The sequence below is a fragment of the Hemiscyllium ocellatum genome, chromosome 9 (genome assembly GCF_020745735.1).
Source record: "Hemiscyllium ocellatum isolate sHemOce1 chromosome 9, sHemOce1.pat.X.cur, whole genome shotgun sequence".
Lineage (NCBI taxonomy): Eukaryota > Metazoa > Chordata > Chondrichthyes > Orectolobiformes > Hemiscylliidae > Hemiscyllium > Hemiscyllium ocellatum.
In genome coordinates this window covers 29,061,738-29,086,274 of record NC_083409.1, presented here as the reverse complement: position 1 = coordinate 29,086,274, position 24,537 = coordinate 29,061,738, and the positions used below count along the sequence as shown (strand labels likewise).

At 42.4% G+C, this 24,537-nt stretch overlaps 1 protein-coding gene across 1 annotated transcript in view; it reads right to left on the bottom strand.

The window, feature by feature from the left end:
- LOC132818951 (olfactomedin-like protein 2B) overlaps nt 1-24,537 on the bottom strand; it is a 78,867-nt gene that overhangs the window by 22,990 nt on the left and 31,340 nt on the right. The window contains exons 5-6 of the mRNA XM_060830101.1: nt 15,200-15,425; nt 3,037-4,329 (exon numbers count right to left, since the gene is read on the bottom strand). Of these exons, the coding sequence (XP_060686084.1) occupies nt 3,037-4,329; nt 15,200-15,425 (1,519 nt within the window). The remainder of the gene's footprint in view (nt 1-3,036; nt 4,330-15,199; nt 15,426-24,537) is intronic.

Sequence of the window (24,537 nt, the reverse complement as noted above, 5' to 3'; positions counted from 1 at the left end):
GTGTAGGGTATGTAGGTTAGTTTGATTTTCGAGTAAAATGAAAGGTCGACACAATATCAAGGGCCAAAGGACCTGTACTGTGCTGTACTGTTCTATGTGCTATATTCTAATAGTCATGAAGAAGATAATGAAACTAATGGGTTGCAAATCCCTAGGATTAGATGCTTTTTCTTTTCAGCCAATAGTTGAATAGAAGTACTTGAGAACATTGCTGAAACCCTAACTACAGCTTTAGGATTTATAATAATCGAGAGAAGAATAAGTTGATTCAGGATAATCAGCACTGTTTTGTTAAGGGTAGGTCGTGCCTCACAAACCTTATTGAGGCTTTGAGATGGTGACCAAACTGGTGGCTGAGGGTAAAGCGATTGATGTGGTGTATACCACAAGGTCATGCTGCAGCTGTACAAAACTTTGGTGCGGTCACACTTGGGAGTATTGCGTACTGATCACCACATTATAGGAAGGATGTGGAAGCTTTGGAAAGGGTTCAGAGGAGATTTACAAGGATGCTGCCTGGTATGGAGGGAAGGTCTTATGAGGAAAGGCTGACGGACTTGAGGCTATTTTCATGAAAGAGAAGAAGGTTGAGAGGCGACTTAATTGAGATATATAAGATAGTCAGAGTGTTAGATAGGGCGGACAGTGAGAGCCTTTTTTCTAGAATAGTGATGGCGAGCACGAGGGGAGATAGCTTTAAATTGAGGGGTGATAGATATAGGACAGATGTCAGAGGTAGTTGCTTTACTCAGAGAGTAGTAGGGATGTGGAATGCACTGCCTGTAACAGTAGGAGACTCGCCAAATTTAAGGCCATTTAAATGGTCATTGGATAAACATATGGATGAAAATGGAATAGTGTTTCTTCAGATTGGTTCCACAGGTTGGCACAACATCGAAGGATGAAGGGCCGGTACTACGCTGTAATGTTCTATGTTCTATAATCTTCAAAGTTCTCTCAATTCAGGAACCATTACTTGAGATTGAAACTTGTACATTTACTCCACTGCTTATGTAAACGAAATGGAAAAAATTAGGAATGTATAGACAAGTGAGCCAACCATCTGTTGTTAAGAAATTATTAAAGTCTTATTAAGGACTGAGAAGCTGAATACCTTGAAAATGTTCAGTTTATTAGAAACACTGCTTAAATCACTATAGCATGGATTATGCCATGTGAAACTGAGTGAATTGTTTTAAAGGAAGTCAAAAAGTGTGGCGCAGGAAAAGCACAGTAGGTCAGGCAGCATCCGAGGAGCAGGAGAGTCAACGTTTCATCAGCAAATTCAGGAATTTGCTGATGAAAGACTTATGCCCGAAACGCCGACTCTCCAACTCCTCGGATGGTGCCTTTCCTGCGCCACACTTTTTGACTCTGACTCTCCAGTATCTGCGGTCCTCACTTTCTCCGTTTGGAAGAAGTGGCAGGGAAATGTCCACAAACGTTATTTATGTAACTTGTGGAAGATATTTGATAATAGCCCTCAGAAGAGATGTTAACTTATGTTGAAGCTCAATGTATCGAGTGCAGTAGATTGGCTTAGCAACAAAGGACAGAGTTAAGGATAATGAGCAAATAGTTTAATGGGCGCATGTGACTAACAAGTGGGCTCTTGACTACTCATGATTTATTAAAGATTTAGGTAATAGTAAAGACAGCTGAATATCCCAGTTTGCACAAAAGTACTCAACACTGTAAGCAGTGTAGATGGAAACATAAAATTACCAAGAGGTATTCATATATTAATTGAATGGTCAATATTTGTGGCATTAATCCATATTGGCAAGTGGACCTAAAAAAAATTAGAACAAAGTACTGTCTCAATGATGACAAGTTAGGAACAGTGAAGGCCCACAGAGGAATAGGGGTCAAAAGCTAACACAGAGAATGCTGGAGATGCTCAGCAGGTCTGGCAGCATCTGAGAAGAGAGACACTAAGTTATCGTTTCGAGTACTGTATACCTCTTCAATTGAAGAAGAGTCACTAATACACTCAGTATTAACTCAGTTTTTCTCTTCACAAATGCTGCCAAATTGCTGAGTTTCTCTGGAATTCTCTGGTGTTTGTTTCAGATTTCCAGTATCTGCTGTATTTTATTTTTAGTTAAGAAATAAAAGTCTATGTGCATTGCAAAGTCATGGACAGAGAGTAAATTAATCATAAACGGTAATGCTACCCTGGCTTTCATACGCAGAGGACAAGAATATTAAGGGACAAAACTCTTGCGAAAGCTATACAAAGCACTGGTTCGACCACGTCTGGAATATCACTTTCCGTATAGAATCAGAGAATCACAACAGTGTCCAGAGATTTGAGTTACAGAAGGAGTCTGAATAGGCAGGGCTTTTTTTCCCCAAAACGGCAGAGGCTGAGGGGTGACCTGATAGAGGATTATAAAATCATGAGGGTCACGGGTAAGGTGAATAGCCAAGGTCTTTTTCCGTAGATGGGGTAGTCTAAAACTAGAGGGCATATGTTTAAGATGAAAGGAGAAAGATTTAAAAGGACATGAGGAGTAACTTGTTCACAAAGAGGGTGGTGCGTGTATGGAATGAGCTGCCAGAGGAAGTGGTGGTGACAGATATAATTAGATCATTTAAAAGGCATCTGGATGGGTAAATGAAGAGGAAGGGTTTAGTGGGATGTGGGCCAAATGCTGGCAAATGGGAATAGGTCAGATTGAGATGTCTGGTCGGCATGGACATTTTAGACCAAAGGGTTTGTTTCTGTGCTGTTTGACTCTCAGACAATCTGCAATGGAAGAAACCATTCTGGGATTATCTATTTCAAGATAAGGTTATCTATCCATCAGTGTTTTGTCTGATCTCTTTGCGTCTATCTGGGATCTGTCTTCATGTTTTTATTTATTTCATTGACCGTCCATAAGTCTGTCCGAAAGGTCAGCGAATAAAATGATAAAAATAAAAGAACCATTACAACTATCTCAGTTGTCAAAGTACAGCAGATTTCTCAACAATTGGGGTGGTATTTGTGCCATAAAATCTAGATTCAATGTTGATGGGTGATTCACTTACCAAAACTTTTGTAGCTATTATTTGGCTTGTGGCTCACACGCTGCCTCCGTGTCACCTCTACCTGCGACCTCCTTCTGGCAAAAGAAGTTATTCTAGATTTTGGAGAACGTGTAGTCGTTGTTGTGGTTGCCCTTTGAGTGGTGGTTGTGCTAACAATCGTAGTGGTTGGAGATGTGGTGGGTATGGTGGTTGTGGTAAGCACAGTGGTTGTTGTGGGTTTGGTGGTTGTGGGTACATTGGTTGTGGTGGTGACCGCAGTAGTCAGAGGCTCAGTGGTGGGTATAGTGGCTGTTGTGGTAGTACGGACTGTGGTGCTCATGGTGGTGGGGGCTGTGGTGCTCGTAGTGGTGGGGACTGTGGTAGTGGGGACTGTGGTGCTTGTGGTGGGGACCGTGGTAGTGGGGACTGTGGTGCTTGTGGTGGTGGGGACTGTGGTGGTTGGGACTGTGGTGCTCATGGTTGTGGAGGCTGTGGTGCTCGTAGTGGTTGGGGCTGTGGTGCTCGTAGTGATTGGGACTGTGGTGCTTGTAGTGATGGGGGCTGTGGTGCCCGTAGTAGAGTGGACTGTGGTGCTCACAGTTGTAGCTGGAGGTGCAGTGCTTGTAGTGACTGCTGTAGTAATGAGGGCAGCAGCAACAGTTGTGATGGCTGAAGTAGGTGCGGAGCTCGAGGTTGTGGTTGCAGTGCTGATGGGGGCTGCAGTACTCGAAGGATCAACAATGGAAATGATGGGAATGGCAATAGGAACCTCGCTGCTGGGAATTGTGGAGATGTCTGCACTAGACACAGGAGCAGAGCTGGGTGGTTGAAGGGACACTGTGGTGTTGGCAGAAGGTTGTGCAGTTGAGGTATGGCTTGCATTTGTCGTGATGGAATTTGGAATGTTGTTGGAAGGTGTGATTGCTGTGGAAGGTATAGAGAGACCAGAAGCAAGAGTTTTGGTGGTAAATGTGTCAGAAGTAATGGTGTTGGTTGCACTTGTAGGGCTAGTGGTATTGGATTGGTTGGGTGTTGCAGTGTGTCTGCTTAGGATGGTTGCAGAAGAGTTGGTCATGTTAGTACTGCTAGTGATATCACTAGGACCTGCAAAAGCAATGATAGGGATAGGGCTAGCAGCAGCAGAGAAATTCATCTGTTGTCTTGATGTTGTTGCTGCCTCTGGATTGATCTTTGTGACTGGTTCCACTGCAGGATTTGGTGCCTGAGAAATGTTAATCACTTGTTCCATGTGCTTAATGAGTTGATCGTCCAAAAATAGTAGAGTTGCATCTTCACCACTCGCAGAGCTGGCTTCTGTTAACAGACAAAACAAATCAGTTAAATTGAACTGAAGAGCTGATAGAAAACCCTCCCTATGACAGTGATCTGTCTTAATTCTTTCTTTGGTAAACTAATGGTGTGTATTTCCTATTTTTAATTTCAACGCAACATTCTGTAAGAAATTGTATTTTCGAAATCACAAATCCCTTCAAGGTGATTGCAACGTGACTTATGTTGGCTCTGATTCAAAGCTGTTCGAAATGACAGTGACTTTGATTATGGGCATTTTCTACAGGTTATAACATTGAACTATGTGCAGGTTTGAAGATTTCCAGAACGTGGAGTCTTTTCAAATCCTCAAATTCAATTTCCCAGAAACAAGTGTTGGTTGCAAGGAGTCAAAATGAAGCAAATCCTTGCACCAATTAAAGTCAAAAGTTCTCAAAATGCTTCACCGGTTAGTCACACTGAATTTCTTAAGCATTCCAATGATCATAAAAACAAGAGCGCAAATAAGCCATTCAGCCTCTCGTTTATTCAATGAAATCATGGTTGATCCGACTGTCGCCTTAATTCCATTTTCCTCTGTCCATCTCTAGCTCTTGCCTTTTTTGTCGTCCATCTCCTGGGATAGGCTATCTACTCAGATCCATTACAACTCCACTGACACCAACAGCTACATTGATTACACTAAAATAACCATAGAGAATGTTGAAGAAACTCAACAGGTTAGCAGCATCTGTGGAGGGAGAAGCCGAGGTGATGTTTTAAATCCAATATGATTATTGTTCAGAACCGTGTGCAGGTGCACTTTACAACCTTCTGGACTAAATATTATGCTCAAAAACTTCAGATGGTAAACTCTGTCCTCCATTTTAATATTTTGCCTTCAGTCAATTGAGCACATATCCTGCCTTTTTTTTTCTCTACAACCCCTTTGTCTTTTTATCTATAACTCCTTTGAGCTTCAATCTTCCCTCACCTTCCCCTGTCCTGCCCTTCTTCTTAACTTTCTCCACCCCTTCCTCAATAGCGTAAAACCCATTACTTTTATACCTCTCTTCAGTTCCAAAGAAGTAACTGGACTCAAATGTTAACACTTGCCCTCTCCACAACTGCTCTGAGACCTGCTCAATTTTTCAAGCATTTTGTTTTATCTCAGATGGCATGGGCACAAAATGTACTCTAGGTGGGGTATTTGAATGTCCACCACCAATAGTGGCTCAGTCCTACTGATCGAGCTGATGAGGTCCTAAAGGACATTGCTGCTAGACTGGGTCTGCATCAGGTGGTGAGGGAAACAACAAGAGGGAAACACATACTTGACCTCATCCTTACAATCTGCCAGCTGCATCTGTCGATGACAGTATCGATAAGAGCAACCACTGCACGGTCCTCGTGGAGAACAAGTCCTTCCTTCGCATTAAGAATAACCTTCATCGTCTTGTGTGGCACTGTCAGATCTAGCAACTCAAGACTGGGCATCCATGAGGTGCTGTGGGCCATCAACAGCAGGAGAACTGTACTCCAGCACAATCTGTAACTTCATGGCCTGGTATATCCCCCACCCAGCTATTACCATCAAGCCAGGGGATCAACCCTAGTTCAATGGAGAGTGCAGAAGGGCATGCCAGGAGCAGTAGCAGGTATACCTGGTGAAACCACCAAACAGGACTACTGGTATGCCAAACAATAGAAGCAGCAAGTGATAGACAAAGCTAAGTGATCCCTCAATGAACAGATTAGATCTAACCCCTGGGTCCTGCCACATCCAGTCGTGAAGAGTGGTGGATGATTAAACAGCTTACAGCAGGAGGTGCTTCCACAACTATCTCCAACCTCAATGACGGAAGAGCCCAGCACATCAGTGCAAAAGATAAGGCTGAAGTTTTCACAGCAATCTTAGGTACCAATGACATAGATAGAAAGAGGGATAGGGATATAAAGCATGATTTCAGGGAGGTAGGGTGGAAGCTGAGAGCTAGAACTAACAGAGTTGCTATCTCTGGTTTGTTACCCGTGCCACGTGATAGCAAGGTGAGGAACTGGGGGAGGAACACATGGCTGCAGGAATGATGCAGGAAGGAGGGTTTCAGGTATATGAATAATTGGGGCTCATTCTGGGGAAGGTAGGACCTCTACAAATAGGATGGTCTTCATTTGAACCAGAGGGGTAGTAACATCCTGGGTGGGAAATTTGCTAGTGCTATTCAGGTGGGTTTAAACTAGCTCAGCAGGGGGGATTGGATCCTGTGGTGCAGTTCCAGTCACAGGAGGATATGAGTAGGGAGTACATGGAGTTTCACGGTCATAGGAGTGTACTGACAGACTGCAAGCTGGTTTGAAGTGTATCTACTTCAAGGCCAGGAGTATCCAGAATAAGGTAGGTGAGCTTGCAGCATGGACAGGTACCTAGGATTTCGAAGTTGTGGACATTTCAGAGACATGGATAGAGGGGGTCAGGAATGGATGTTGCAGGTCCCAGGGTTTAGATCTTTCATTGAGATCAGGGAAGGTGGTAAAAGAGGGGGAGGTGTGACTCTGTTAGTCAAGGACAGTATAACGGTGGCTGAAAGAACTTTTGATGAGGACTCGTCTTTTGAGATGGTATGGGCTGAGGTTAGAAACAGGACAGGAGAGGTCACACTGCTGGGAATTTTTAATAGGCCTCTGCAGAATTCCAGGGATGTGGAGGGGAGGATTGGCAAACCTCCCACCCAGAGGATTCTGGGTGGGAGTGAAAGGAACAGGGTGGTCATTATGGGAGACTTTAACATTCCCAACATGGATTAGAAATGCTATAACTCTAGTATGTCGAATGGATCAGGTTTTGTCCAATGTATACAGGAGGATTTCCTAACACAGTATGTCGAAGGGCCGGCAAGAGGGGAGGCCACACAGGATCTAGTACTTGGTAATGAACCAGTCAAATGTTTGATTTAGTGGTAAGTGAGCACTTTGGAGAGAGTGACTATAATTCGGTTACATTTAGTTTAGCGATGGAAAGGGATAGGTACGTGCCACAGGGCAAAAGTATAGATGGGGGAAGGGCAATTATCCTGCAATTAGGCAAGACTTAGGAGGCATGAAATGGGGCAGCAAAATGCAGGGGATGTGGACAATCAAAATGTGGAGCTGATTTACAGAACAGATATTGCATGTCCTTGATAGGTATGTCTCTGTCAGTCAGGGAGGAAGTGATAAGGTAAGGGAACTGCAGTTTACTAACAAAATTGTATCTCTTGTTAAGCAGAAGAGGGAGGCTTACGTGACGTTGAGACGAGATGTTGCAGATGATGTGATGAACAGTTACAGATTAGCTAGGAAGGAATTAACGAGAGAGTTAATAAGAGCAAGGAGGGGACATGAGCTGTCTTTAACAGGTAGAATAAAGGACAACCCAAAAGTTTTCCATAGATATGTGAGGAATAAAAGAATGACTAGGGTATAAATAGGGTATAAATCTTGATGAAGGGCTTGTGCCCGAAACGTCAAATTTCCTGTTCCTTGGATGATGCCTGACCTGCTGTGCTTTAACCAGCAACACATTTTCAGCTAGGGTATAAATAGGGCCAGTCAAAGACAGAAGTGGGAAATTGTGTTTGAGTCCTGTGGAGATTGGAGAAGTGCTAAATGAATATTTTTCATCTATTTTCCCTCAGGAAAAGGAGAATATTGTAGAAGAGAAGACTGAAATACGGACTATTCGACTAGAAAAGATTGAGGTTAGTAAGGAGGAGGTGTTGTCAGTTCTAGAAGGTGTGAAAGTAGATAAGTCCTCTGGGCTAGATGGAATTTATCCAAGGATTCTCTGGGAAGCTAGGGAGGAGATGGCAGAGTCTTTGGCCTTGATCTTTGAGTCGTCATTGCCTATAGAGGATTGGAGGACAAGGGCAATTTTTGTGCCCTTGTTCAAGAAGGGCAGTAGAGATGATCCAGGTAATTATAGACTGGTGAGCTTACATCTGTTGTAGGAAAAGTTTTGAAAAGGATTATAAGAGGTAGGATTTATAGTCATCTAGCAAGCACTGGAGATAGTCAACATGGTTTCGTCAAGGGCAGGTCGTGTCTCAATACTCACTGAGTTTTTTGAGAAGGTGACCAATTATGTGGATGAGGATATGGCAGTTGATGTGGTGTACATGGACTTCAGTAAGGCATTTGATAAGGTTCCATATGGTAGGCATTTGGAGAAAATGCAGAGACATGGGATTGAGGGTGATTTAGCAGTTTTGATTAGAAACTGGCTTTCTATAAGAAGGCAGCAAGTGGTGGTTGATGGAAAATATGCAGCCTAGAGTCCAGTTACTAGGGGTGTGCCACAAGGATCTGTTTTTGGACCACTGCTCTTTGTCATTTTTATAAATGACTTGAATGCAGGCATAGGTGGATGGGTTAGTAAGTTTGCAGTTGATACTAAAGTCGGTGGAGTAGTGGACAGTGTGGAAGAATGTTGCAGGTTGCAGCAGGACTTGGATAAACTGCAGAATTGGGCTGAGGGGTGGCAAATGGAGTTCAATGCAGATAAATGTGAGGTGATTCACTTTGAGAAGAATAACAGGAAGGCAGAATACTGGGTCAATGGAAAGATTCTTGGTAGTGTGGATATGCAGACGGATCTTGATGCCCATGTACATAGATCCCTGAAAGTTGCCACCCAGATTGATAATGCTGTTAAGAAGGCATATGGTGTGTTAGGTTTTATTGGTAGAGGGATTGAGTTCCGGAGCCGTGATGTCATGCTGCAACTGTACAAAATACTAGAGCGGCCTCACTTGGAGTATTGTTTGCAGTTCTGGTCGCCCCATTACAGGAAGCATTGGAAAAGGTGCAGAGGAGATTTCCCAGGATGTTGCCTGGTCTGGAGGGAAGATCTTATGAGGAAAGGCTGAGGGACTTGGGTCTGTTCTCATTGGAGAGAAGACTAAGAGGGGATTTAATAGAGACATACAAGATGATCAGAGGATTAGATAAGGGTGGACAGTGAGAGTCTTTTTCCCAGGATGATGACATCAGCTTCTATTAAGGGATATAGCTGCAAACTGAGGGGTATTAGATTTAAGGCAAATGTCAGAGGCAGGTTCTTTACTCAGAGAGTGGTAAGGGCGTGGAATGCTCTGCCTGCCAATGTAGTTAACTCAGCCACATTTGGGGCATTTAAACAGTCCTTGGATAAGCATATGGATGGATGGTGGGATAGTGTAAGGGCGTGGACTTAGATTAATTCACAAGTTGGCACAACATCGAGGGCTGGAGAGCCTGTTCTGCGCTGTATTGTTCTATGTTGAGCTGCTTCATCAATGACCTTCCCTCCATCATAAGGTAGGAGGTGGGCATATTCACCAATGATTGCACAATGTTCAGCACCACTTGCGACTCCTCAGACACTGAAGCAGTCCTTGTCGAAATGTAACAAGATCTGGACAATATCCAGCTTGGACTGACCAGTGACAAGTAACATTCGTGCCATACAAATGCCTGGCTATGGCTATCACCAACAAGAGACAATCTAACTAAGGCCCCTTGACATTCAATGTTGTTACCATCACTGAATCGCCCACTACCAACATCCTGGGAGTTAGCATTGATCAGAAACTCAACTGGGCTCACCACATATATGCAATGGCTACAAGAGCTAGTCAGAGGTTAGGAATACTGACTCCCCAAAGCCTGTCCATTATCTATAAGGCTCAAGTCAGGAGTGTGATGGCATACTCCCCACTTGCTTGGATGGCTGCAGCTCCAACAATACTCAAGGAGATTAACACCATCCAGGAAAAAGCAGTACACTTGATTGGCACTGCATCCACAAGCATCCACTCCCTCACCACCGATACTCAGTAACAGCAGTGTGTACTATCTACAAGATGCACTGCAGAAATTCACCAAAGATCCTCAGACAGCACCTTTCAAACCCACAACCACTTCCATCTAGAAGGACAGGGGTAGTATGTATATGGGAACACCACCACCTTCAAGTTCCGCTCCAAGCCACTCACCATCCTGACTTGGAAATACATCGCTGTTCCTTTACTGTTGTTGGATCAAAATCCTGGAATTCCCTCCTGAATGGCACTGTGGGTCAACCCACAGCAGGTGGATTGCAGCAGTTCAAGAAGGCAGCTCACCCACCACCACCATCTCAAGGGCAACTAGGCACAGGCAATAAATGTTGGCCAACCGGAACGCTCACGTCCCACAAAATGGGTCAATTTAACAAGATCTCCAACATCTGCAATTTTTCGGTTTTAATTTGTGTTAAAGCAATGTGTTGCCTGCATATTCAGAATAAAGATCCCATGTCACTATTTGAAGACAAGCAAGCAAATCCAACCTTTATCTATCTAACATTTATCCCTCAGCCAACATATCCAGCAAACAACAGATGAGCTGGAAACTTGCCTCATTTACCCTTTATACAACCATATTGTGTCCAAGTTATTTACTGCATCAGCCTTGTAACAATAGTGATCAGCCTTCAAATGGACTTTACTGGCCACAAAGCATGTTATAGCAACCAGCACCACTTAAATGTAGCTATTTCTTTTCTATGTGTATTATCAAACTGCTTTATTTTAAACCTCTGAGCTTTAACCCATTGTGTGCCACTTGGTGGAATATCAGCCATCAATCATATTCCTGTTCACAATACCACTGCTTTGGGGTCAGCCTGGTCCCATTGACACATGTATCAAGTCTAAACTTGAAGACTGGGGTTGAATCTGATTATGCCCTATTATTATGCACTTGGACAATATTGAAGCTTGGCCTGATTAATGCAAGTATGATCACATCTCATAATTCAAGTTACGATGATCTCCAACAAGACAGGCTCGCACCTTTCCCTGATATTCAACAGGATTACCATGTCTGAATTTCCTCCCATTAACATCATAAGGGTTAGCACTGACCAGAAACCTAATAGCCATACAAATGCCTCACCTACAAAAGTAGGCTAGAAACTGGGAATTCTTTGGCAAGTGCTCACTTCCTGAGTCCCAGAACCAAAAGATTGAAGTCAGGAGCACAATGGAATATTCTCCACTTGGCTGAATGAGCAAGGCCCCTACAAATCTGAAAGAGCTCAACAGAATACAGGACAAAACAGTCCTTTGATCAACACCTGACCCACACCTTTACATAGTCACCCCCTCTGCCACCTGTCCAACATTGTCACCACTTCACTACACAGAATTTTTGGAACAAATATAATGAACATGATTCCTCATTTTGCTCATCTCTCTTCACTTGTTAACCAACAAATAGGCTGTCATGTTCATTAGAGATCTTGTGCCATGTTTTACTGAATTGTCATACTGTCATATCGGTCAGCTGAGAGCAAGAATGACTGAAGCTCAGTTGTACCAGTGTTGACAAGATGCACTGCAGCCATTCACGAAGCTCCCTTCAATCTTTGCCATCTAGAAAGCCACGGGCAGCCGAAGAATGGGAACACCGCCATCTGAAAATTTCCCTTCAAGGCCATCCTAACTTGGAACTGGATTGTATTCCTTCACTGCCGTTATGTAAACATTTTGAACTCCCTAAATGCAGGCACATTAATCAAATGAAATGCAGTGATTCATGATGGCAATTAGGAATAAGCAATTATCCCTGCCCTTGTCAGCAGTGCTCACTTCCCATGAATGAATGCATAAAAAGCACTAAAACATTAAGATGCAGACAGACAGCACGTTATGTACCCCTTAGAGTTTGCCTACTTCAATGCTAGTTTCCAATTTATTCTGTGCATGTACATTTTAGCAGTATCTAATCTCATTATCTTGCAAATTTATGTTGCAATGCATGTATTCACTAAATACACTAAATATTGCCCGGTGCCTCACAACTGGTGTAGGGAGAAAACAGAAGTGTCTTGACACATCAATGTTAGCTGCCTTAATTACTAAACAATGTTCTAAACTTATTTTAATGTACTGCATGAACATACGTCCACAGTTATCTCTGGGTACACAACAGCAACCTATAGTCAGACACTGCCTTTTCAAGCAGTAAAGTAACCAACAGGCTCCTGAAGCACATTATCAAACAAAATTTAACACTGAACCACATAGCGTGACATTTAGACAGATGACCGAAGGCTTAGTGAAAGAGGTTGGTTTTAACAACCATCTTCAAGAAAGTGCAAATGTCAGAGAAGTTAAAGGGGAAAATTTGAGGGCGAAGCACCAAGCCCACAATGGTGCTCTGATTAAAGCTGGGGATCTGAGAGAGTGCAGGGACCTCAGGGTAGTTGTCAGGCAGAGAAAGATTACAGAGATAAACAGATGAAAGTTGAGATTTTGCAAGCCAGCGTCACGGATGGATGAAACTTAGGATCTGAGCAGTAGAGTTTTGGATATGATCAAGTTTCCGGACAATGGTGGGTGGGATGCTGGGCAGAAGAGGATCAGAATGGGTGACGCCAGAGGTAACAGAGGGTTTCAGCAGTGGATGAGGTGAACCAGGGATGGATGAGGCCAAAAGGACACCAAGGCTGTGAGCAGTTTGGTTCGATCTCAGAAAGTTGCTAGGCAGAACTTTGGAGTCAGTGAACCTTTCAGGGAATTCAGGCACACTTGAGGCCTTGTTAAATCCTAATTGCTCCTACTATGTGAACCTCTCAATCCTAATTCAACCTCAGCATAAAATCCTCCTACAAACGTTGGAGCTGAGGGGTGACCTTATCGAGTTTTATAAAATCATGAGGGGCATGAATTGGATAAATAGACAAAGTCTCTTCCCTGGGGTGGGGGAGTCCAGAACTCGAGGGCATAGTTTTAGAGTGAGAGGGAAAAGATATAAAAGAGATCTAAGGGACAACTTTTTCACACAGAGGGTGGTACTTGTATGGAATGAGCTGCCAGAGGTAGTGGTGGAGGCTGGTACAATTGCAATATTTAAAAGGCATCTGGATGGGTATATGAATAGGAAGGGTTTGGAGGGATATAGGCCGGGTGTTGGCAGGTGGGACGAGATTGGGTTGGGATATCTGGTCAGCATGGACAAGTTGGACCAAAGGGTCTGTTTCCATGCTGTACATCTCTATGACTCTATATAATGCATTGTCATGTTTCATCTTTAGGCAGCTGCATATTCCTGTGACATTGAAATTCACTGCCCAAAGACACCACAGAGCATCAACAATATGTGAATTGTGAAGTTCGAAGATGCAGCCCACTAGCACCTTCTGGAACACATGATGGACTGTAAATGCATCTTTGCTGATGTTGCCAACATACTGAAATCAGGTAAAAACTAAATAAAGTGTCATGATTACAAAATTAATAGTAAAGCTGTTACAGGTTGAACAGAATTTCTCTTCAGTAGAATTATAGACTTAGTTCAAAAATGTTTGCTTTGTTTCTTTAAACATGAGGGAAACAGTGTCCAAGGTTAATTGATCTGATCTGGTGGTTGGGAGTTTGCTATGCTCTATTGCAAGCTCTTTCCACTGTTTAGCATGGAAAGGTTGCACCTCATTTTTAGGCATAGTTTGTGCTGCTCCTGGTATGCTTTCTCGCATTCATCATTGGACCGTAGTGTCAGGGATATGCTGAAGTTACAAACTGTGACTGAACATAATTCAGCTGATGTCAATAGTCAGTCTTAGGTATCTACATTTGTGCTAAATTGGCCCCATTTAGCACTGTTGTTTTGCTAAAGTGTACAATGAAGATTATAGAACAAAAAACAAAGAACAATACAGCACATGAACAAGCCTTTCAGCCCACCAAGCCTGTGCAGACACATGATGCCTTTTCTAAACTAAAGATCAATGCACCAAAAGATCTTGGCCTCCTTTTCAAGTCACCAGATGCCAATCTTCAGCAAATTTAATACAGTTTTAATTTTATGCTTATCAAGGTGATGAAGTTTAATAATTTCCTTTTTTTAACACATCAGGTAAAATTTGCTGCAGTTTGTCCAACACTGTACCAGTGCAATGTTTCAACTTCTAATTATGGCAGTGTTATTTCCTCTAGTTGTTCACTGAGTTTGGTGAAGCTGTAACAGCAGATGTCACACTCTCTGCTCTTGGAGCAAAGACAGAAGGAAGGGAGCAGCAGATTGTTAGTCTAGAGAAGGTGCAGAGTCACGAGACAGAGCCTGATATACAGCGGCTCACAATGGCTCCAGATTAGAGTACTATACAACACAGTGGTGTACAGTTGCCCTGGGAATGGGTTGCTCTGTGAGTGCTCAATAGTTGCTTCATTCACCATGAAGTCTCATGGCATCAGGTCAAACATAGGGAAAGAAACCTCCTGCTGATTACCATTTATTATGAATTAGTGCTCCTCCATGTTAAACACAGGTATAATGAGGTTTAAAGAGAAATTGATAGATTTTTGATTACCAATAATGTAAAGGGCTATGGGGATCAGGTGGACATTGAAGTGTTCGATCAGTCTGATTGTATTAGTGGCAGAGCAGGATCAATGGGTTGAACAGCATATTTGTGTTCCTCTGTTCCGAACCAAAGACATCTACATCTATCACTCCATTATTAAGTATTACAGAATACACTTGTGTTGATATCACATCTTCAACAAGTCTTCCCGACTCAGGCGACAGACTGTGTGGAGTTTGCACGTTCTCCCCGTGTCTGCGTGGGTTTCCTCCGGGTTTCCTCCGGGTGCTCCGGTTTCCTCCCACAGTCACAAAGATGTGCGGGTCAGGTGAATTGGCCGTGCTAAATTGCCCGTAGTGTTAGGTAAGGGGTAAATGTAGGGGTATGGGTGGGTTGCGCTTCGGCGGGTCGGTGTGGACTTGTTGGGCCGAAGGGCCTGTTTCCACACTGTAAGTAATCTAATCTAATATCAAGATCTTTCAACGTGCTTTACAGCCAATTATGCTTAACTTAAAAACTCTCATCCAGTTCTCAAACATATGCACTTACGCTCATCCTCTGCCATCTCTTCATCTCCAGCTTCCTCTGAAGGCTTTGCCTTGTAGTATGTTGTTCGTAAAATAGTTGGCCCTTGGGACTGCTTCTGCTTCTGTTTCCTCTCAAACCGCTTCTTCTCTGTGCGCGATAATGCGGGTGATATGGTGTCTTTATTATTTTGTCTTTTCTGGCTAAGCTCTTTGTCATACATTTCAGCTAACAATCGGATGTGCCTCTCCTTTAAACAAACCAGAATTGGAGGCCATTAGGTTGAAGACCCAGTTAAGAGCTCGCAGCAGCATTAACAAATCACACTGCAGATTCAAAGTCTATAATACTGACTCTAAATTGGTTAGCTCAGCATACCACACAAAATATGTTTATTCTATGGTTTTGTTAAGTTATCATGAATAACAGTTTCACAGGAAGGTCTTTTACAGAGAGTTGCATATTTGCCTCGGAGCCAATGTCTCTCGATGCAATTCCCACTCTGGGAGTCATATGTCATAACAGATTGCGAATAATCTATAAATGCATTAATTTACATGTGTGTAAAACTGCATGTTGCCTCAGCAACTCAGACTCACTGGCTGAACCACAGCATACCATACCACTCGTGTTGCTGCTGAAAGCTGTCCAAGATCAGACAGTCTGGCATTTCTTTGCCCCAAGTTGTTTCCCCACTCATCTGATTCTAACAGGGATAAGCTCCATCAGTCAGCTGATACCCCATTCAAATAGCTGATTCATGAGTCATTTAAAAAGAGATACTGTGACAGATTTTCCCATCAGTCACTGATTATCCTCAAGGATAGTTTGACAGATTTGAATTATCCCCAATCAAGGAAACATAACCATGTGGACAGGTCAAATATCTGTTTGGTTTGGCACTGTAACATGATGCAGTTCACTGATCGATCAAGTAATCCTGTGCTCATTGAAGGCTAAGTTCTCCCATTTACTTACTGGGGAAATGGTGCAAAGTGATGCTAAGGCAGAAGACTCCTTTTCAGGCGTGATACTGGGCAGTAACCCTGCTTCTAGGTACCTTTAGCCATTGTAAAATGTCTTCTAATAAAATTTACTATCGAGATTTAATGACTTGGGGTGGGGAGTGTAATGTATCCAAATTTGCTGACCGTACAAAAATAGGTGAGAGGACATATTGTGATGAAGACATAAAGAAGCTGCAAAGGGTTACAAATAAAACGAGTGGATAAAAAACCTGGCAGATGGAGTTTAATGTCGGAAAGTGTAAGCTCACACATTTTGGAAAGAAGAATTAAAAGGCAGACTATTATTTAAATGCAGAGAGGGATTTGGGTGATCTTGTGCATGAAACACAAGAAGTTAGCACGCAGGTGCAGCAAGTAATTAAGAATGCAAGTGGAATTTTGTCCTTAATTGCTAGGGGCTTGGAATTTAAAAGTAAATGTAAAATCATCATAGTCCTAGCAGACCATAGGACTGATCTCTCATTAGAGAGAGGTGACTGGTGGTCGTTTATACTAAGCGTCACCATGCCTCAGGTAAGTGGAGAAATTGAGAAGCAAAGTCCTTCAGAATAACCTTATCTGGTGCAGGAATTGTGCCCGCACTGTTGTCACTACTCTTCATTGCAAACCAGCCGTCCAGCCAACTAAGCTCACCAACCCCTCAGTTTAGGAAAGTCTTGCTAAAACTATACAGGATGTTACTGAGATCACACATACAGTTTTAATCCCCATATTTAAAAAAGAAAACACTGGCTTTGAAGGAATTTCAAAAGCTGATCCCTGGTGTAAAGGGATTGACTTATCAAGAATGGCCAAACAGCTTAGGTCTTTATTATTCATTAGAGTTTTGAAGAATGGAAGGTGATCTTATTGAAACATATAAGATTCTGAGAAGATTTGACAGCAGAGATGGTGAGATCATGTTTCCACTTGTGGGATGTCTCGAACGAAAGATCATAGTTACAAAGTAAGAGTAAAACTGAGATACAAAAAATCTGAAGCCTACCTAACCTACACGATTCCATTTTCATCCATATGTTTATCCAAAGATCATTTAAATGCCCTGAAAGTTTGTGAGTTTACTACTGTTGCAGGCGGTGCATTCCATGCCCCTACTACTGTCTGAGTAAAGAAACTACCTCTGACATCTGCCCTATATCTATCACCCCTCAATTTAAAGCTACGTCCCCTTGTGATAGCCATCACCGTCCGACAAAAAAGGCTCTCACTATCCATCCTATCTAACCCTCTGATTATCTTATATATCTCAATTAAGGCACCTTTGAACCTTCTTCTCTTCAATGAAAACAACCTCAAGTCCTCAGTCTTTCCTCATAACACCTTCCCTCCATACCAGGCAACATACCTTTTCTGCATTAAACTCCATTTGCCACCTCTCAGCCCAGCTCTGCAGCTTATCTATGTCCCTCTGTAACCTGCAACATGCTTCATCACTATCCACAACTCCACTGACTTTAGTGACATCTGCAAGTTTACTAACCCAACCTCCTACGCTTTCATCCAGGTCATTTATAAAATTGACAAACAGAAGTGGCCCCAAAACAGTTCCTCGCGGTCCACTGCGAGTAACTAAACTCCACGATGAATATCTCCCATCAACCACTACCTTCTGTCTTTTCTCAGCTAGCCAATTTCTGATCCAAACCTCCAAATCACCCTTAATCCCATGCCTCTGTATTTTCTGCAATAGCCTACCATGGGGAACCTTATCAAATGCCTTTCTGAAATCCATATACACAACACCAACCACTTTCCTCTCATCCACCTGTTTGGTCACCTTCTTAAACAACTCAATAAGGTTTGTGAGGCACGACCTACGCTTCACAAAACCGTGTTGACTATCCCTAATCAACTTATTCCTTTCTAGATGATTATAAATCCTATCTCTTATAACCCTCCAACACTTTACTCACAACCGAAATAAGGCTCACTGGTGTATCTCTGGTTGCCTCTACTCCCCTTCTTGAACAAGGGACAACATTTACCCTTTTATCCCCACTCTCTGTTTTCTGCCAGAAAGCCAAGCTTCTATCCATGCTAGCAACTTGGCTCTAACACTTTGGAAGATTATCTTCTTCAGCAAGATCCAAGCCCAGGTAGAAAATACCCATTGGATCTTCTTAGTCTAACATGCTCGTTACTTCCTCAAAGAATTCTAGCAGATTTGTCATACATGACCTCCCTTTGATGAAACTATACTGACTTTGCCCTATTTTACTACACATTTCCAAGTATTCAGAGATCTCATCCCTCACAATGGACTTCAAAATCTGACCCATGACTGAGCTTAGACTAATCGGCCTGTAATTTTCCATCTTTTACCATACTCCCTTTTTAAACTGGAGTGTCACGTTAGTCATTTTCCAGTCCTCTGGGACCCTCCCTGACTCTATTAATTCCTGAAAGATCACCACTAACGCCTTCACTATCTTTTCAGCTATCTCCTTTAGAATTCTGGGATGTAGTCCATCTGGTCCAGGTGATTTATCCACCTTCAGACCCCTCAGATTTTCTAGCATCGTCTCCTTGGTGATGGCCACCATATCAGCTCTGCCCCATGACTCTCTTGAATTTTTGGGCTATTACTCATGTCGTCCACTGCGAAAACCGATGCAAAGTAATTATTCAGTTCCTCAACCATTTCCTTGATGAGTTATAAGTAGATGTGGTTGCATGGGATTGGAAATTAAGGGTCAGATTAACTCTGGTTGGAGTAATTGGAAGAAGTATAATAAGTGAGGAAATAGTGGATTCTCTGAGGATCATTTTTCCAATCCGCACTAAATCATCAAATCCCAACAGTATGGAAACAGGCCATTTGGCACAATAAGCCCACGTCAACCTTCCAAAGAGGACCCACCCAGACCCATTCCCCGACCCTATTACTTTACACTTCCCCTGACTAATGTACCTAAACTATACACCCCTAAATACTACACACCCCTAAATATTGGCATGGCCAACTCACCTAACCTACACATCTTTGGACTGTGGGAGGAAGCTGGAGCACCCAGAGGAAACCCACACAGAAATGGGGAGAATGTACAAACTACACACAGACAATCACCCAAGGCTGGAATTGAATCTGGGTCCCTGACGCTGTGAGGCAGCAGTGCTAACCACTGAGTCACCATGCTGCCCACAAATGAAGGTGCCCAGCATGGGGTACAGACAATCCTCCAGAAGATTGGAAGTCTGAGCACTTAGGGGTGATGAATATGCCAAATTATTATAGGCTTATCATTCTGACTTAGTGTTGGGAAAATTATTAGAACCAATTCTGAGAGACACTTCGTAGGGCACAGATTCATCAGGAATAGTCAGCATGATTTTGAAAACAGAAGATTGTGTTTTACTAACTTAATAAAGTTATTTGAGAAAGTAACAAGCAGTATTAATAAGGTACTCAAATGGATGTTTGAGGCATTTGACAGGTCCCGCATGATAACTGGTCGAATGAAAGGGATCCAAAATTGACAAGGATTGAAGGGTAGGCATTGACATGTTTTTACAAATGCAGCATGGTTTCTGGTGCTGTTTCACAGACCTTAATGTTGAGACCCTTTCTGTTTGCCATACAGACTAATGACTTAAAATGAAATGTTGGGGGCACGATTAGGAAAATTGCAGATGTCACAAAAGCTGGCCGTCTAGTTGAATTGAAGAAAATTGCTATTCACTCCAGAATGATATCAGTGTTTTATGGGCATATGAAATTGGAATAGAAGTAGACTTTTCAGCCCTTTCAGCTTGGTCCGCTTATCCATAAGAAAGTGGCTGATCTGTCTGAGTTTTGAATTCTACTCCCATATCTATCACCGATAACCCTTGATTGCTTTTGCCTAACAAAATTGTTTAGTTGAATGGACAGAAAAGTGGCACAGAGAAGTGTGAGGTATTGGATTTTGGGACAGAAAACTAAGCAAGGCAAGGCACAATAAACAGGAGAATAATGAAAGAGAAAGTGACAGATTTTGGAGTATATGTCTCCAAATCCTTGGAAGGTGCTAGGACAGGTAGATAAGGTAGTCAGGAAACAGATAGAACGCTTTCCCTCATTGAACAAGGTACAGAATACAAAAGCAGGGATGCAATCCTGCAATTGTATAAAACACATTAGGCCACAGATAGTCACCACTTTATAGGAAGGACATAATTTCTCCAGTCTGTTGGAGTTCTTTGAGTAAGTAACACATGTTCTAGCTAAAGAGGAATGAGGGGATATACTGTCTTTAGATTTAAGAAGGCACTTGATAAGGTGCCACATCAAACGTAATTGCAGAAATAAAAGCTCGCGGTCTAGGGTAGAAGTTTAGCTGGGTAGCAAGAAGTAGATATTAGGCATAAATGGGTCTTTCTCAGGTTCACAAGATGTAACAAGTGGTATACCACACGGATCAATGCTGGGACCTCAACTCTTCACATTTTTATATAAACTACTTAGATGAAGAAACTGAAGGTATGGTTGTCACATTTGCTGTTGGCCCAAATATATGGAGAAAACCGTGAACAGGATATAAGGAAGCTACAAAAAAGATAGATAGTTTGAGTGACTGAGCAAGGATATTGCAGATGGAGTATAATGTGGGAAAATGTGAAATTATCCATTTTGATATGAAGAATTGTTTTAAGAAGTAAGAGCCGATTTTTATTTCTCTCCAAGGGTTCTGCATCCTTGCAATCTCAAAAATTGATGGGTGAGAATTGTTTTCCTTAGAACAGAGGAAGCTGGGGGCTGACTTAATTAAAGTCTACAAAATTATGAAGAGCCTTGATGGAGAAATCGGAAAGGCCTGATTCCTCTAGCAGAGGAGTCAATTTACCAAGGGGAACAGATTAAGTTGATTGGACATTGAATTAGAGGCAATATGAGGAATAGAAACAGGTGGGTTTAAGAAATTTGTTGCCCAGTTTGGTTGAAGCAAAAAATCTTTACTCACTGAAAAGCTTCCTGGACCTGCACCAGATTGCAAGGCCACGGACAAGTGCTGGAAGGTGGGATTAAAATGGGCAGCTCAATTTTTTTTAGGTGATGCAGACAAGGTGGGCTGAATGGTCTTTTTCTGTGCCTTTTCAATGGTTCTGTCTAATTGGATGTTGTGCACAGGAAAGTTATCACTGAAACTGAAAGGAAGAATATACAAAACACTGGGGAAACTGCCCTTAATACATAGCACAGCAACCAATTCAACAAGAAAGGAACAACAACTGACTAATATTGGAGTGCAGGTATTGAGATGGATGTGTAGAGTGACAAGAACAGACAAAATTGGGGATTAGTACATTAGGGTGTCAGTGAAGATTTCAGTGACATTGAAAGAAGTGGTGAAATTGTAAAGTCTTGTAGTAAAGAGAGAGATGGAGCCAGGAAGAAGGAGAAGAAAAAGTCTTAAGTCTAGATGGAATGATGTGGTGGTGAGAAACTTAAACACAGAAGGTTGGGAGATGACTCAGTGAGGCTTAGGAGAAACTGACGAAAAGTAATTTACCACCACTGCGGTACTCCAGGTAAAAATGGGAGTCGCTGAAAGCAGAAGTAGGTACAGTAACCTAGTGATTGTGGTACTGGACTAGCAGCCTGGTAGTTCCAAGTTCAAATCCCACCTTGGCAAGAGAAGAAGCTGAATTCCATAAATCTGGCTATTTGCAATCGCAGCCTAAAATTATCAGTGTTTTTTATATAGATCACTCACATTTTTCAAGAAGGGGAAGCTGCCAACTCTACTTGACAAGAAGCACAGAAATTTAATCTCACACCATATGGTTGAGTCTTCATGCTCACAGAGTAGCTATAGTTAGGCAATAAAGTGTTTGCTTTAAAGTTTATACTGTTACCTGGAGACTGGGGAGCCAAATAATCCCCAGGCCTCACTTAATGGCCATAACAGAGAACAAATGGAAGAAAAGGTTGGACATTTGAACCCTGAAATACAGCAAGGCAAAAGGATGCATTCCCAACCTGTTCAAGAGTTTCATTCAAACATCTTTCCCATAGGCTGGAAATTAGGCTGTTAGTCTCTTAAACCTACTCCTGTTGGAATGTCATGATAAATAACTGCCTTACCTAGTCACTTAACACTTAATATGGACTATTTTACACTTTGTGAGTTTCAGCTGCAATATTTCTTGTCCCTTCCATGAAAATTTATTGTGTCCTTCACTCCTTTGCCTTGCAGTTTTATCACTACCATATTTCTTCCCATTGTTGGTTTTATCTTCCATTTTAGCAGAAGAGGACTAAATTTTCACCTCAGAGGCAGGAAATGGGAGTTGGAGCTGTTAATGGATCCCAAAGGTGGCCCCACAAAGAAACAGCCACTACTCAGGTTTGGTGTGGCAGACGAAGTTTAATTTAGATAAATATGAGGTGCTGCATTTTGGCAAGGCAAATCACAGCAGGACCTTTCACTTAATGGTAAGATCCTGGGGAGTGTTGTTGAACAAAGCGACCTTGGAGAGCAGGTTCATAGTTCCTTGAAAGTGGAGTCGCAGGTAGATAGTATAGTGAAGAAGGCTCTGGATACATGTTTGCTCACTGAGCTGGAAGATTCGTTTTCAGACATTTCGTCACCATACTAGGTAACATCATCAGTGAGCCTCCAGTGAAGCACTGCTGTTAGAGACCCGCTTTCTATTTACATGTTTAAGAGTGAAGAAGGCATTTGGTATGTTTTCCTTTATTGGATAGAGCATTAAGAGTAGGAGTCGGGAGGTCATGTTGCCGCTGTACAGGACATTGATTAGGCCACTTTTGGAATACTGTGTGCAATTCTGGTCTCCCTCCTATCGTAAGGATGTTGTGAAACATGAAGGGTTCAGAAAAGTTTTACAAGGATGCTGCCAGGGTTGGAGAGTTTGAGCGACAGGGTGAAGCTGAATAGGCTGAATCTGTTTTCCCTGAAGCGTGGAGGCTGAGGGGTGACCTTATAGAGGTTTATAAAATCATGAGGGGCATGGTTATGGTAAATAGACAAGATATTTTCCCTGGGATGGGGAGTCCAGAGCTAGAGGATAAAGGTTGAGGTTTAGAGAAGAAAAATTTAAAAGGGACCTAAGGGGCAACTTTTTCACATAGAGGCTAGTGGGTGTATTGACTGAGCTGCCAGAGGAAGTGGTGGAGGCTGGCTGGTACAATTACAACATTTAAAAGGCATCTGGATGGGTATATGAATAGGAAGGGTTTCGAGAGATCTGGGCCAAGTGCTGGCAAATGGGACTAGATTAGGTTAGGATAGCTGGTCAGCATGGATGAATTGGAGCGAAGGGTCTATTTCCATGCTGTACATCTCTACTACTCTATGACTGGGGATCCCCTTAATTGTCATTGGACACTGTTTTCTTGTCCAATTAAAGGAAGTGGGCGGGAGAACCAGTAGGTTGTGAGGAGCAGTATTATCTCAAGTTCTGACATTGGCAGGGTGTGAAGACTCTGTCTTTAATGATCAACCTGTCAAATTAAGAATTAAAGACTCTAAGACCTCTGGAACCCAACTAAAAATAATTCAAGGTGATCTATTGACTGGCTGTTGAGGATCCTTCCTAAGCTGAAACAAATTTGAGCAATCTCTATTCTGTTCCGTGTGGGTGTTGAGCCCACAACATGAAACTCTGCCTGCTCAGACTAGCTTAGAAAATGATGAAGCAAGTCAGAGGTGCTTTTCCAAAGACTGAAGCTCAGTTTTGAGATGGCATCATGGAAGCTTTATATTGGCACCACCTCCCCCCCTTTTTTTTTAACTCCCTGCACTTTCCAAAACTCTCTGATCCAGCACCAAAATCACGGATTCAACAAAGATTTATGGGAGTTATTTATAGGTCACCAAACATTAGTGTTAATGTAGGGCACATTATGAATCAAAATATTAGAGACGCATGAAAGAAAGATCTGGTGTATTTCATCTACATCTTGACTTGGTAAACCGAAGCAGCACTAATTCTATGAAGGTCGTTTCCCTGATGATATTTTACATGGCATGTTAAGAATCCAACTAGAGACCACGCTAGTTTAGATCTAGTATTGCGCAATTAACAAGAGCTACTTAATCATATAGTTGTAAAGAAGCCTTTCGGAGAAAGTGACTATAATTTGAAAAGAAAATTGCATAAAATTTGAAAGTAATGTCGTTCAACCTGAAATGAAGGTCTTTCATCTAAATGACTGGAAACTCCAAAACTATTTGCTTGAGGAACTCCGGCTGGAGATGATAAGCTGGAGTCTGGGCCTCAAATCCAATGACACATCAGGGAGTGGGAGAGTTACCTGAAAGCTGTGTTTCAGGAGGCAGCCACAACCCTCAAATTAACTACCCCAAATTCAATAATTGGTTAGGGGCA